General features: G+C 38.7%; 1 protein-coding gene across 1 annotated transcript; it reads right to left on the reverse strand.

The window, feature by feature from the left end:
* Positions 1–7,356: 7,356 nt before the first annotated feature.
* On the reverse strand, positions 7,357–12,440 carry metrn (meteorin, glial cell differentiation regulator). Its single transcript, XM_065258794.2, has 4 exons — positions 12,099–12,440; positions 11,067–11,497; positions 9,852–9,911; positions 7,357–9,087 (listed from the first exon to the last, which is right to left on the reverse strand). The coding sequence occupies exons 1-4, from the start codon at positions 12,197–12,199 to the stop codon at positions 8,774–8,776; spliced, it is 906 nt and encodes a 301-aa protein (XP_065114866.1). The 5' UTR covers positions 12,200–12,440; the 3' UTR covers positions 7,357–8,773.
* Between the last annotated feature and the right edge of the window lie 2,057 nt (positions 12,441–14,497).

The following is a 14,497-nucleotide window of genomic DNA, read 5'->3' on the forward strand; positions in this document are numbered from 1 at the left end:
GAAATTGTCCTTCATGGATAAAAACTATATGAAATAATTTTTTTAAATCTTTATTCCGTATTCTTGTCAGAATCAAATGAGAAATGTCACCCTCGACCCCAAAACCAATCATATGGGTATATTTTATTAAATTAAGATTTAGAAATAATCTGAAAGTTGAATAAATATGCTTTCCATTGATGTATGGTTTGTTAGAATCAGGAATCTGAGGGTGGAAAAAGTCCATATATTGGAAAAATCACCTCAAAAAAGTTGTCTAAATAAAGTCCTTATAGCAACACATATTACTACTAATGATAAATACATTTTTATATATTTACGGTATCTACATGATCTTTACTTTATAAATATCCTAATGATTTTTGGCATAAACAAATAAATAAAGTATTGGTGGCTATTGCTACAAATATACCTGTGTGATTTATGACTGGTTTTGTGGTCACAAAATTTGTACATTTTAAGCTTTATCAGCAATCCTCTCTCTTTCTCTCTCTCTCGCTCTATCTAAAGCACCTGCTTGCTGTTTTCAGATGTTGATCTCTTAACACCTCTTCAGGAATGAACCACAATGATGGTGAAGAGGAATTAAAAGGTAAAGAGCATTTAAAACTCTGGATAGACGAGAAAGTGCACCATTAAAAAAATGCAACCTTATTTTAAATCAACATATATTTTTACGTTAATTTAACTTAAAAAATGAAATCAAACTATTTCAGCTTGTTTTTATAGGTTATGTCAACTTATTGAAGGTCAAAACTTAAAATAGTAGGTTGAATTGACTTGCAAAACCAAGTTGTTTGAACCTTTTACAGTGTACATGAGAGTTTGAAACAAAAAGTGAGTGAATAAGATAACAGTTTACATGAAGAGTCAAAGAAATTGATGTGAGAGAGAGATGTGGTGAATAAAGGGGGGTTTGGGTGTTGGAGAGGTTTTCCCACACTCGTCTGTTGTGAGTATACGCTACTATAATCCTGTCATGATTAGAAGGGAATTCGGACAGCCTTCACACAAAGAAAAGGCATTTCTCTCTTACACGCACACACATGCATACACGCATACAGCTCTAAACACACATGAACAAACCGTTTACGTTCTCACAGACCTGACAGATTCGGCCTTTGGGTGTAAATATTTCCTTCTGTACGACAGCAGATCTTGGCTTGGTTCCCTGTCTTTTTTTCACACACAGAGTTCTCACCGTCTGTTTCCATGTGTTCGCACATTTTCTTCATTATAACAGGAGTTTAACAGCAGAAGTGATTGGACCTCAGGGAAACACCCGTAACTCAGATCTGTCCGTCTAACTGATGTATTTCACATGCTGTTGCCCAACAGAACATGCAGTATCGCTGTTTTCAGACCCGATGTCATTATAGTGTTGCACTCCTGTATATTAGAGGGTTTTACAAAGTCTTGACTCTAAAGTGTCATTTATAGTCGTGCGTAGGTTCTATGCCGTAGCTACGCCATATGCCATGCGTAGCCTGATGCGCACCTTGCCAAAAATGTAACCACGTTTCTGTATTACGTGGACCCCAAGCGCTGTGAGTGGTCCACTAGAAAAAATTCTGCATTGCATTTCTTCATAGCAATTTTTTCTGTTGCAACGATAAGAACAAAGATGGACTAAGTTGAGGAGTAAAGCTAGAAAAAATCACATACATTATCGGAGGCCATTTGTCCACAATCATGAACGCGATTTTGCCGAGCTTCGCTGTGAACTACAGCTCTGTGTAGTAAATGTAGCGCCATGTGAAAGCAGGTGATGTCGATTTACTACTAATCACCAAACTGGCTTGACTGATGAGATACGCATGAGAATCTTGGGCAGTTTTTGGGCTTACGTTGTCGAGGCTACGCCGTAGGACCTACACACAACTAAATTGAGCCCTTGAAGCGGCCTTTATACTTCTGCGTCAACTGTACGGTGTAGCCTGATGTGCACCTCCCCAAAATGTAACAGCGTGTCAGTGGTACGTGGACCGCAAGCACTGTATTGGATTCTGCATCGCATTTCTTCATAGGCATTTCCGCTTACGACAGTAAAAACAAAGACGTGCTAAGTTGAGATGTGATATTTAACTCAAACTGCAACAATACTGTCTATTAGCTGCTTCTTCATTTGTGGGTTTACTGGGCAAAGTGCTGCTTCTTCGGCTGTTGCTCTGCTATTGTGGGTTACACACTTGGATAGTGCCTACTAACGGTCTGCATGTGTAATTGCACGTCAACGCGAACAATGATGCAAAAGTATGAATGAAAACCAATGCGTAGCCTACAGTGTCAAGGCTACGGCGTAGGCCCTACGCAGAAGTACAATGAGCACTTTAATCTGTTTTGATAGCACTCATACAAACACAGATTTGTTTCACTATATATCTGTGAAATCCAGGTTTAAGTCTCATAATCTAATGATAAGATTTGGAGCATCAAATTTTGACATCTTACTCAGTCTTATGCTGCGTTCACACCAGCCGCGATAGAGGCGTCAAGCACTAGTGATTTCAATGTTAAGTCAATGTAAAGATGCGTTGACGCATGTCTGGAGGTTTCGCGGCACGAATATGTACGTCTAATTCGCACAAATGGGGCAAATTGAGCATTGCCGCGGGAAACCCGAAAGTTGAAAAACCTGAACTTTGGCTGAAAAACGCGCCGCGTTAATCAATCAGGAGCTTTCTCTAGTAATGACGTGATTACAGGAAGAGAGCGCAGTCGCAGAAGCCCCTCCCATGACGCAAATTTCCACGTAAATGTCTCGATGACTAGAATTTCACATGCGGCTTTCACACGTAAATGAAGCGAGTAAACTCAAAATGTTCAAGCGTCCAACTAGGCACGGTAGATGTGAATTTGATGCCTCAAACGCGTCTAGTATGAACCCACAGTTAAAGATATGTAGACTATATTTTACACAGGATTTTCTTTATGTTGGATGATTTCATGCAAAAAACAGTAAATCAAGATAAAATGACTTAAGCAGGGTTTTCGAAGACATGATTGTATATTTTTATTGTTTTCATTGAAGAAATTATAATATTTTATCCCCTAAACTTAACCTTCACACATACCTGCTTAAACTGGTTCAGCACCAACAACCTTCGTAGACCAAACGTAACTTTTGGTAGACTTACGCAAAGAATAACCACAGTCTCTCTCTAGTTTAGATTATTTCTGATAACAAGCTAAATAAATAAGTACATTTCCTTCATTTAAATCATAGCTAAAGCGTATCAACTCTTACACTGAGCTAATATTATTGTGTAAAAACTACAGATCCTTGAATTTTCTGTGCCAAATCTCACTTCACACCGCGTTGATTCATACCCGCAATCTCTCCTTGTCCTTAGGAAACCAAAACATTTTTATCCAACTGTATTTGTTCCAGAGGTCACTTTAGTCGCTAACCAGACCAATAAACAAGCACAGACCGGAAGTGTAACCTGCATCCGATAAAACTAGATTAGTCTATATTACTAGATTTAACGTAAAACAAGTTTTGTTTTATTTTAAGTAAGAGTGTATGATTTATTACTAGCTTATGATTTTAGCGAGGAACACCTGTAATGTTTTCACAAGCTGAGTTTTGACATGTTTTATATCGACACTCATACAGGTATATCCAAACAAAACATGTTCACGCACACTTTTCCCATGAGATCATTCATCTCACCTGATCGACAGCTAACGTAGTTTGCACTTTAAGTAATAACTGTTATTTTATACCAAGCAGTAATAAGTACAACCTGTCATTAAATTGGTGTATTATTAATGTGGAGCAGAAACAAGTGTTTCTATTATTTATTACTTTTGTAAGCAATCAAGCTCACAGCTTTTGGATGAATTTTTTTTCAAATACGTTCTCCGATTTATATTTAAAAAAGCCATGACTAAAATATATAGAGACCATTACATTTACTGTGCACTCATGACACTCAAATGACTTTTGTAAAACCAAGGAATAAGGGAACACATGTACGAGCTCATGTTTGATCTGAGATTATTGTGTTGAAGTTTAAAGTGGAAGGAAGTGAATCTAGAAAGCTCCTCATACACCAGATCTTGTGTTTATAAACTTCAAGGGTAACAGTGTTTATTGTTTTATTTTTTTAAATTGAAAATTGTATGAGAAGTGATAGTTAGGTTTGGTTTGGCGCGAAATCAGAACAAGTGCCCGCCCCACCTTGAGGAGTCTTGTAGCACACACCCACACACTTGGGTTTCCCTCCGCATTTTAATGGGATTAGGGCCATCTGCAGAACAAAAGTATGTGATCCTGGAGAACTTGTGCTCTCTGATGGGATTTAAAGTGTTAAGAGTTATACATGTGTAAGTCTAAACCAAAATCATGACCTTTCCTAGATGAAAAAGTTGTCATTAAAAGATCAAACTTCATGTAAACATGAGTATCAGTTAAACATTAAAACTAAACATTAAAAAATCTGAATAATTGGCTGATGCTTTATCAAAAGTGAATTGCAGGGCATTCAATCTATGCATTTTATCGAGACTGATCTCATGAAAAATTGTGTTATAGTCATGCAACATTTGATCAATTTATTTGTGTCCATGGCACAAAATTCAGCTTTTTTCATGCCTTAAGCACAAATGTCTTTTTCTAAAAACAGTTTTTCATGTCCGTGGCATGACTTTTCGTGGCATTTTATGTATTTTTTTCACATTGTTTTTTTTCATATTTTCTTACCATTGTCGCTTGGGGTTGGGGTTAGAATCACTTTCTGTTACATTTTTAGACATTCTTACCCAAACCCCAAATCTAACTCCAACTCTAACCCCAACTCTAACCCCAACTCCAGGCGAGAATAGTTCTTAAAACAAAAGAAAAATATGTAGAAACCAATACATAAAAGTACATCCTAAACCAAACCCCAAATTTAACCCCAAGCCCAAACGACAATGATTTAAAATTAGGGGAAAAATTAAAAAACAATACAGAAAATGACACAAAAAAGAAAGTCGTGCAACGGACAAAAAAACTATTTTTAAAGAAATTCATACGACAAAGACATTCATGCTCAAGGCACGAAAAATGCCTTTTGTGACATGGACATTTCTGAGTGGTAAGTTTGTGTTTTTCAGTATGGACCTGCAAAACGTAACTGTAACGTCAAAAGTAGAACTTCAGCCTAAATAGTATTTACTAGCATATAGCGCTAACTCAGCAGTCACAAACAGGAATTGAGCGTTGCTGCGGCAAACGCGCAAGTTGAAAATTTGAACTTTTGCGGAAAAACGTGACGCATTAACCAATCAGGAGCTTGTTCTAGTAGTGACGTGATTACACAAAGCGAGCGGAGTCGCAAAACCCCATCCCATGACGCGAATTTCGGCATGAATGTCTCGATAACTAGAATTTCATGTGCGGCTTTCACGCGCAAATGAACCGAGTAAACTCAATCTGTTCAAGAGGCAAACTAGTGCAGTAGACGCGATTTTGACGCCTTAAACATGGCTGGTTTGAACCCACGGTAACAACATTGTCATTAATTTAATGTTGGTGGCGTACATCTTGACTGTAACGTCACAGTTGGTGTTATGTTGAGATTGGTCTGTTTTCTGGTCTTTTGCATGCACAAGGTTTACATAAGAAGGATGAAACAAACGTGTTTGAGGCTCACGATATGTCATTACCATCTACAAACTGTTATTATTCATCTATACCAGGGGTTCTCAAAGTTTACATTCAAAGGTCCAAATCTGAATTCTCATCATTTTCATAGGTCCGGAAAAAATGGTTATTACAAAAATTGTCAAGCATAGTAATAACTTTATGTAAATCATTTGTTTATATAACAAATCAACACAAATGGTTTGGGAAAAAAATAACAAGTGTATTTTGCATTTAAAGTAAAAACATAAACACAAGAAATATGCCAAAAGTAACCAGGTGCAAGATACAGAGCAACCTAATGAGAGAAATGGCACTGTTTGTTTTCCATCAGATGCATAAACCATGGCCAAGTGTGGTTGGTAGGCAGAGACACTGACCAAAATAAGGGGTGCACCTATAAATTGGCTGATGATGCTTCCTATGCATCTCAATGAATTAAAGTGAAATACCGCTACATCCAAAAGCCAGGGGGCGCTCTCGGGCAGAAACTTAATATGCGCTGCAGACGAAGAACTAGACACACGCAGCTCAAGGAAATGTCTTAAGGATATATTTATATTGCTGTTCTTCAAACCTTTTCAGGTATTTTCATGATAATAAAGAATACGTATAAAGATTATGTTTGACGAGTGTTGATTTTTCAAATGCATGTTTTAAACGACTCAAACCAACAGTGATTTCAGATTGATAAGGACTTAATGATCAAAAGCCGTAGTACATGAAGTAGCTGTGCATAATATCTGGGTGTGATGGCTACAGCGTGACACAGGAAATTTTTTAATAACTCGTTTTATTTTCGGCCCAGGAATACTCTTAAATCTAAAAAGAAAAGAAAACTAAACGAATGGTTTACAAGTTTAATATGCATTTGTAAAGTAGCAAATGCACACATTTAATCAATCACATAGAAATTAATGCACTTGTACTATGAAGTGGACGCGGGTCCGGATCAAGTTCCCGTCGGGTCCGGATCCGGACCGGAGTCCGGACTTTGAGAACCCCTGATCTATACCAATGTAAATACAGTTTTCCATTCTACTATTCCTAACAGAAATAGGATGAAACGAGTGTGGGTTAAATGAAGACTCTTGTTCTTTGATAAATGGATGTGTTTGTGGATATAAATGGACTATAACAATGTTGTGTATCCAGGTCAAAACTCCTTTCCTGTTCTATCTCTGGAACGTCTGGAAGGTCAAATCCAAACACGCAGACACCCAAACTGTACACCTGAAATACAAACACACACCCTAGATAGCTCACCAACACCCTTCCTCACTTTCCTGTTGTTCACCTTATAACTACAGTCTATGGTTATTAGATGAGCAATGATAACAAAGTGAAACATACACCTATTTAATATTTTAAAGAATGTTTGATAAACAAAAAGATCAGAGGCAACATTAACTTCCATTGTATTATGCTTTCCTACAATGGTGCCACAGATCTGCTGTCTTACAAGTATTCTTCAAAACATTTTTCTTTGTGTTTAGCAGAACAAAGACATTTTTACAGGTTTGGATCAACTGAAGGGTAAGTAAATGACAGAATTTTCATTTTTCGGTAAACTATCCGTTTAATGCAGTAACACTTCACTAATAATATTTGTGTTCCCATAACTTAGTTGGTAGAGCATTGCATTAGCAATGCAAAAGTTGGTTCGATCCCCAGGGAACACTTAATAAAAGTGCTAATAAATGTAATAAGCATATTGAAATAGGTATGATTTTTGCTTTTTATAATTTATTTTTCTCCACACATCCATACAAACTCTACAATGTTAACAGAATATTTCTTTGTCCAGTTTTTCTTCTTTTTAAAACATCTTATATACATCCATATCCACATTAAACACACATACATATATATATATTTTACATACAGCAGTCACATTGGTTTTTAAAGACGTTTCGACATTAACACACACAGGCAGCATAAAATATGGCAGCTTTGCATTACTGTTCGCTCACGTTTGGTTTCTTTTTTGTTCATTCGTTTAGTGCACAAACATCGATGATGGACTGGTTTTAAAAAAGTACAAAATAAAGACGATGAAGTGGATGAACAGAAAAATGAGATGAAAGTCAGTGTGTGTGAAATTCAGCAGCAAAGTCACTATAAGATCACAACATGAGCGTCTATGTAAGAGAATCTGGTTATAAGACTCTATACCATCTGGCAGTTTAGCTTTAAAGTTAAATTATCTTAATAGATTGTTTCGTAAATACATATATTCAACTACATATAAAGTCCAGCCATGAGGATACCCTGTTAATGTGACAGTTAATGTGCTTGATGTTTCACGGACAGCGTGTCAATGCCACATCGCCAAAATGAAACCATCAAACGCATGTAGTGCTCCGATTTTCCTCCTCCACCATGAATTATTCAAGTAAATGTCAATGTATGATGATTTTAGACCAGAACAACCATAAACGTAAATGCATAACTGATGGAGAGTAAAGGTGATGTTGGAGGTAATCTGCACCCGCTATCTGTAACCATGAAATGATTAATATGCTATGACTATTTGTTCTCTTTTTGTTACTTTTCTCATGTGTTAGCATATAAACCATCCAATATTATAGAAATATATATTTCTCACTATATATATATAGATCTATACATATATAGAAATCTCTTCCTGTGCTATGCTACATAAAATCAAATCCATTTTGGTTCTCAGTGCTTGCAGCGTTCATATCTCGCCACGGTCCTCTTCTTCATATCAGTGCAAATTTTAAAAAATAAATGAGAATTTAAAAATATATACTCTCGTTTTTCGTTGCCGTTAAATACTGCAAAGACACTTGCGCTACATGCACTGCGTACAGCTTATTGAAAACCTCAACCCGCAGGCGAAGTTTGACCGTGTCCAGCGTCGACTTTGGATATTCAGTGATATATTTTCATACCACAAAGTGTCCAAAGAAAAACTTCCTGAGTTAAAAAGCGGGTCTTGATAACCCTACAGTCCAAAGCACTTCTCCCATCCAGTGTTTTTTCCTCCAATTAACCCTTAACATCTGTCTTTCGTTCAGCAAACCTCAGGAGAATGGTGCTTCTCACACAGCCGCGATTTTACGGCTGAATCTTCTGTGAGTCAAGTTTCATCCAAACATGTTCACGGTACTTCAATCAGTCATTAACCAGAGTACAGGGAATCATTAGGGATTGTTTGGCCTGTTCGTACGCCTTCAGAAAGTCTTTATAACGTGGGGCGCAGCCAAGCCACGCCTCCCCAAAGTGCACACGGCCGGTAAACAAGAAGCTGCCGGGTCCGGGCCGAACGCCGCACTGAAGCGCCGTCCGAATCTCTCCAGACCGCGTCAGACGCCCCGATTCGGGGAACAATGCAAACTTCTGTCTGTAGACCCGAGTAGCGCTAACTTTGATCACCGCCGCCTTCAGATTCGAGTCTGTCTCAACGGACCGGATGTTTCCACGAACCACTGAAAAAACACAAGACAGAAATGTTAGAAAGATGATATTTGTACAGAAGATGACAAACCTATAGATATCATTACTTACATATAAACATTAAAGGTGCAGTGTGTAATTTTTAGAAGGATATCTTGACAAAAATGCTATATAATATACAAAACTACATAATCATGGGTGTATAAAGACCTATCATAATGCACCGTTATGTTTTTATTACCATAGAATGAGATGTTTTTATCTACATGCACGAGGGTCCCCTTACGTGGAAGTCGCCATTTTTTGTCACCACGTTTCTACAGAACCCCTTAACGGACAAACTTTTTGACTCCGACGATGAAATGTTTTTCCGGTGACGGCTACTGTAGCTTCTCTATGCGTTTCAAAAGCGAGGGGTGAGAAGTGGGCTAAGCCACTGGTTGCAATTCACAATCTCACCACTAGATGCTGCTACAATTTACACACTGCACCTTTAACTGAGCTTTTTATTGTTCATAAGGTCTGGTGAGGATTGCTCAGTTGTTGTGGTTGTTATTATCTAAATAAGTTAGCTGTTGTTAAGAAAATGTCTCCAATGCACTTTTGGTACCGTAATTGTATTGTATTCTTCATTTCACCCCATACCCGAGTTTGAATCTGAAATTTGCAAATGTGTGAACTTTAAAAGCCCCGGGGCGATGCATTTAAGCACTGATAGCTTTAGGATAACTGCACCATGTGTGTGTTTTGTCCTGCTTTGGCTATGTAAAGAAATAAAACAAATTTAAGCACTCACCAAAGTCACTGGTGCAGACGGCCATTAAAATCTCTGTGTTGTTGCACGGCCTGCAAACTCCTACAGAAGAAGAAAGAGAGAAGGTTAGAAGAGAAACATGAGATGTAGATTTAACGTGCAGCTGTTACTTTATAGCTTTGTAACCCCAGCGCAGTCGTAAATGAGCTCCTGTTAGGCGTGACCTATCTCACCTGATCAAAGCCAACGACAGAGGTGTGTATCCTCTCATTTCAACACCTAACACTTCCCTCTCAACCATGTGTGTGAATGCAGGCATGGTGGTGCTGTGGTAAAGTAACAATATCAAATGGTAATACCATAGTATGCTACTTAGACACAAAACCACCACCTTGACTCATGACTTAAAGTTCCCACTTATTAAAAATCGACCGTGTAGTTTAAAAAGTGCAACAGGTGTCAGCGTGGGTGCGCGTGAGAGAGAATGTCGTCGGCCCTTTAAAACTTTTAAACGTCTTTTCCCTTGTCCGCTCTGCTCCCAAAACTCCGAACAAAAGATCCACTTTTTAAGTTGTGCAGTTCCCCCCCAACCCCCCCGTAACCACGGCGACTGAGCTCTCATGCAGTTCACTGAAATGGCCCTCTATAGAGACGGATCCCCCCCATACTAAGCTTTTGTCTGTCTCTCCTTCCTCCCCCTCGTTTTTCCTCTCTTCAAATCCAAACACTCCCACCCCCCGTTTCTTACCGCTGGCTGGAAGTCGCTGTCCGGCAGAGATGACCCAGAAACTTTACATGTAAAGAATTTACTTTACAGACCGAATGTAAAGTTTTGTGGCTTGTTACTTGTTGCAAAACTTTGCAACTTGTTTCAAAGCTTTGAAAGTTTGAATGAAGTTTTTGTCTGTCTGAAAGCATCTGATGGATTCAGAATTTTAAATCTATCTTGGTTTCTCTAAATCTCCATCATCATCATCTCTATTAAAAGTTCATTTGTCAAGTAAAATTACATTTAAATAAACGTAATCTTTACTCTTGGATAGTTTAGTAGTTTTTAAAACTTTATTATGCTATTATTATGCTTTATCAGCATTGCATATCCCATTGGTCACTATAAAATATTTCTGGGCATCACCCATGTTACTCTCGACCATTGCAAAATAATTCTGCATCATTGCATTGAGATTCAATCAAATGCATTCATTCATTTAAAAGATGCACAAAATCACAGCTGGTTTTTGCTTGCAGAAACCTCACCTTCGCTGCTGATTGGATCTGTGTTGACTGACAGCTGCGCTGTCCAATCCCCTCTCAGCTCGTAGCGAAACGCTGCTATGCGTCTGCTTATGTCTTGGTGAGGTGTCGCCTGTAGGAAGAGGGCCGGTCGCTCTCCAGGCATGGCACTGAAGCAGCGCACTTGTGGATTGGGTTTCTCATCCCCATCTCCCACCAGAAGCTCCAGGACACCACCTCGCTCCAGGTAGAGTTGAGCCCCACGCCAGTGCTGATCCGGCTTGACGCAGACTGAAACCGGACGGCTGCTGGACTCGCCAGGACCCATGGCACTCCACGGCAGCCGGGGTGAAAGAGTGAGCCGTAAGGCTCCGGCAGGGTACAGCCACTCAACCGAGCCCTCTGCACACCTCAACCAAACCTGCTCCACATTTTTGACTGCTTGAGAGAGACCACTGCAGAGAGATAGAGAAGACTTGACGTTAGGCATATTACAGAATAGGTTTCATTTATTCTGGTGCAGAAGAATAATTAGATCCAGAAACACAAAAAGTATACAAACTGTAAAGCTTTTATTTATCATTCCAACTGTCCTTACAAAACTTTTCTTGAGTAATTGGGCCAATGCGTAATGTTGAAGGAAAAGCAAACGCCATCTACTGGTTACTCTTAATGCACATTCAGCCATTTAAAGTCTCTGCAGTAACGGAAAACATACCCTAAGGGTTTCAACATTCAAGTCACACGTTTTATACTTAAATATATTGGACAAACTATGTACCTCGCTTAATTTTTTTGCGCTTTTGCATTTGCGCAAACATCTAACGAACTTTAAACATGCAGCCAGCAGACAAACTTGTCTATCTGGGTATTGCACTATTCCGACACAATATACATTGTGAGATGAGAACATATTGCACTAATAAAAATTAATTTAGATTCTTTTTACAAAATTTTACAAAAATCCTCCCATGTGGCAAAACTGCATTGCAAGACTGCATGAGATCACACGTAACGGAATGCATATATATGATGCGATGCATGTTTGATATTTACCTTCCTCTCCAGCTGCACTGGTCTTCTGAGTAACTGGCCATCGTAAAACCCGTCAGAAATGAAATCCAAACCGCGAAACTTCTCAAACCCGAAACCGCCATCTCTGCGCGTAAAGTGATACTCCGGTTATCCAGATTAGAGCGCACGCACGCACTTCAGGTCCTTCTCTCTCCTGCCTTCCAAACTCTGTTTTAAACACAATAAATATCTATCGATCCCATACTCTTCAAGTATCTTAAATACCGGCCTGTCTGCACTAAACTTTCCCTCTCTTTCCTCCGATCAGTCCGTACCGTGTGACCAGTGCGCGTAATGGACACCGGGCGCGCAGCTGCAGACTGAAGTCTCGCCGCAGACCAGCAAGAGTTTGAGGACTGGGCAAAACTTTAAACCACACCCACAGAGCTGGAGGCGTGGAGATCGAGTCTAATGAATGACATCTCTTCTATTCACACAACAGAAGAATATTTAATCAGTCTCCTCTGAGTTTATAGGAAGGATTTGAAAGATAACATAAGTTGGTAGTGACGTTAGGACGCGTTGTTTATTAAGCCAATGGATGCTGTTTGTTTCAATGAAGTGGTTTAATTAAAAATAATCAAATGCAACCGTTTGTGCTAAAAAAAAAAGAATTTATTTATTTATTTATTTATTTTGTTTTGAACATGTAAATGCAATTACAAAATAGAAAATTGAAAGAAAAGAAAAAAAAGAGAAAACAAAACACATGGTAACAAAAAATAAAAAGTTATAGATATAAAACAACTCAATTCACATGTCCAAAAGGGAGTAGGAAGAAGTAAAACTTATGTACTCCTACCCCTTTAAATCCCTACTTTACTTTTTTTTAAATATATATAATCTGTAAATCTTTAAGTGCACATACAAATATTACACATACACAATATTATTTATACACATATTAGTTATTACAAATACACTCAAATTATTATTAACACCCTGTGTCTTTATACCTCTGAAATATAATTTTTTTACACATCTTTTTAAAATGTAATATGTTTGTACATTGTTTTAATTCATTATTTAATTTATTCCACAGTTTGACACCACTGACAGATAAACAAAAACTTTTCCTTGTAGTTCGAAAATTAGGAGTCTTAAAATGTGACAATCCCCTTAACCCATTGTTATGTATTTCTTTATGCTGGTGTTACCCCTTTAAGGACCTTATGTGTTCCCGCATGTGCTGTGCGCATGCGCAGTGTGTCTGTAATGCTTGCTACTGCTAACAACAGTAAAGAGTTATGTTGCTACAAGACGGTGTCGGTGTATGATGTATTTACACGCGTGTCATTCACTCCACGACATAACAAAGTAAACTGGCGACGAGGATGAACGCGATATTGTGTCATTGTGACACCGCCGAGTGAAATAGAGAAAGTTAAAAAGGGCACGACGTCAGGGACGATCGACACATGCTCGGCGAAAGGAAAATCAACATACACAAACAGTGAGTGAAAAGTGCATTAACTTGTAAGATGGCTGGATTAGTGGGACAAATTGGACCATATGACGAAAATACGGAGCAATGGAGCTCGTACACGGAGCGGTTTGATTGTTTTGTTAAGGCTAACGGAATTAAAGACGAAGTTCTCGTACCGACCTTTCTGAGTGTAATGGGAAGCAAAACATACAATCTACTGCGTAGCCTGGTCCAGCCCAATAAGCCTAGCGATTGCTCATTCAGGGACGTTGTAACATTGCTCAAAGAACATTTCGCACCAAAACCCCTCATTATTGCCGAAAGATTTCGCTTTCATAAACGCAACCAGTTAGAGGGAGAATCAATCGCGCAGTTTGTTGCTGTTCTGAAACGTCTCTCTGAACATTGTGAGTTCGGAGCAACGCTGAACGACACTATAAGAGACCGATTTGTGTGCGGACTGCGAAGTGAAACCATCCAGAAACGTCTTTTGTGCGAAAGTAATTTGACATTGGAACGAGCAATGGAAATCAGCGTTTCCATGGAGATGGCTGCAAAAGAAGCACAAGAGTTGAGCACTTTCACCCAAGTGAACAAAGTATACAGGAAAAAACCGAAACAAGACAGCAAGAGAACTTGTTATCGGTGTGGAAAGAGTGGGCATCTGCCACAAGAATGCTGGTTTAAAGACAAAGACTGTAATAACTGTGGAAGAAAAGGACACATTGAACGGGCATGTCAAAGCAAAAAGTTGAATGTAAGTGAAAAAGTGAACGCAAGCAAGCCTATGGAAGCAAAGAAAGTCTATGCCAGAAAAGTAAAAAAGAAACACATTCATCAAGTGGATTATACTGCAATGCAGCAATCAGATGATTCAGATGAAAATGAATTGGCACATGTAATGTCTGTGTCTTCAAATTCAGATGGATACTGGGTGACACCACTGCTGGATGGT

The sequence above is a fragment of the Paramisgurnus dabryanus genome, chromosome 22 (assembly GCF_030506205.2).
Source record: "Paramisgurnus dabryanus chromosome 22, PD_genome_1.1, whole genome shotgun sequence".
Lineage (NCBI taxonomy): Eukaryota > Metazoa > Chordata > Actinopteri > Cypriniformes > Cobitidae > Paramisgurnus > Paramisgurnus dabryanus.

Bases quoted from the DNA above. Each gene is read 5' to 3' on its own strand.
- metrn (XM_065258794.2), bottom strand. From the start codon at position 12,199: ATGGCGGTTTCGGGTTTGAGAAGTTTCGCGGTTTGGATTTCATTTCTG. The intron at 9,912-11,066 runs GTGAGGTTTCTG...CTTCTTCTGTAG, and splicing joins AGATCCAATCAGCAGCGAAG to GAGTTTGCAGGCCGTGCAAC. The intron at 9,088-9,851 runs GTGAGTGCTTAA...GTGTTTTTTCAG, and splicing joins CGTCTGCACCAGTGACTTTG to TGGTTCGTGGAAACATCCGG.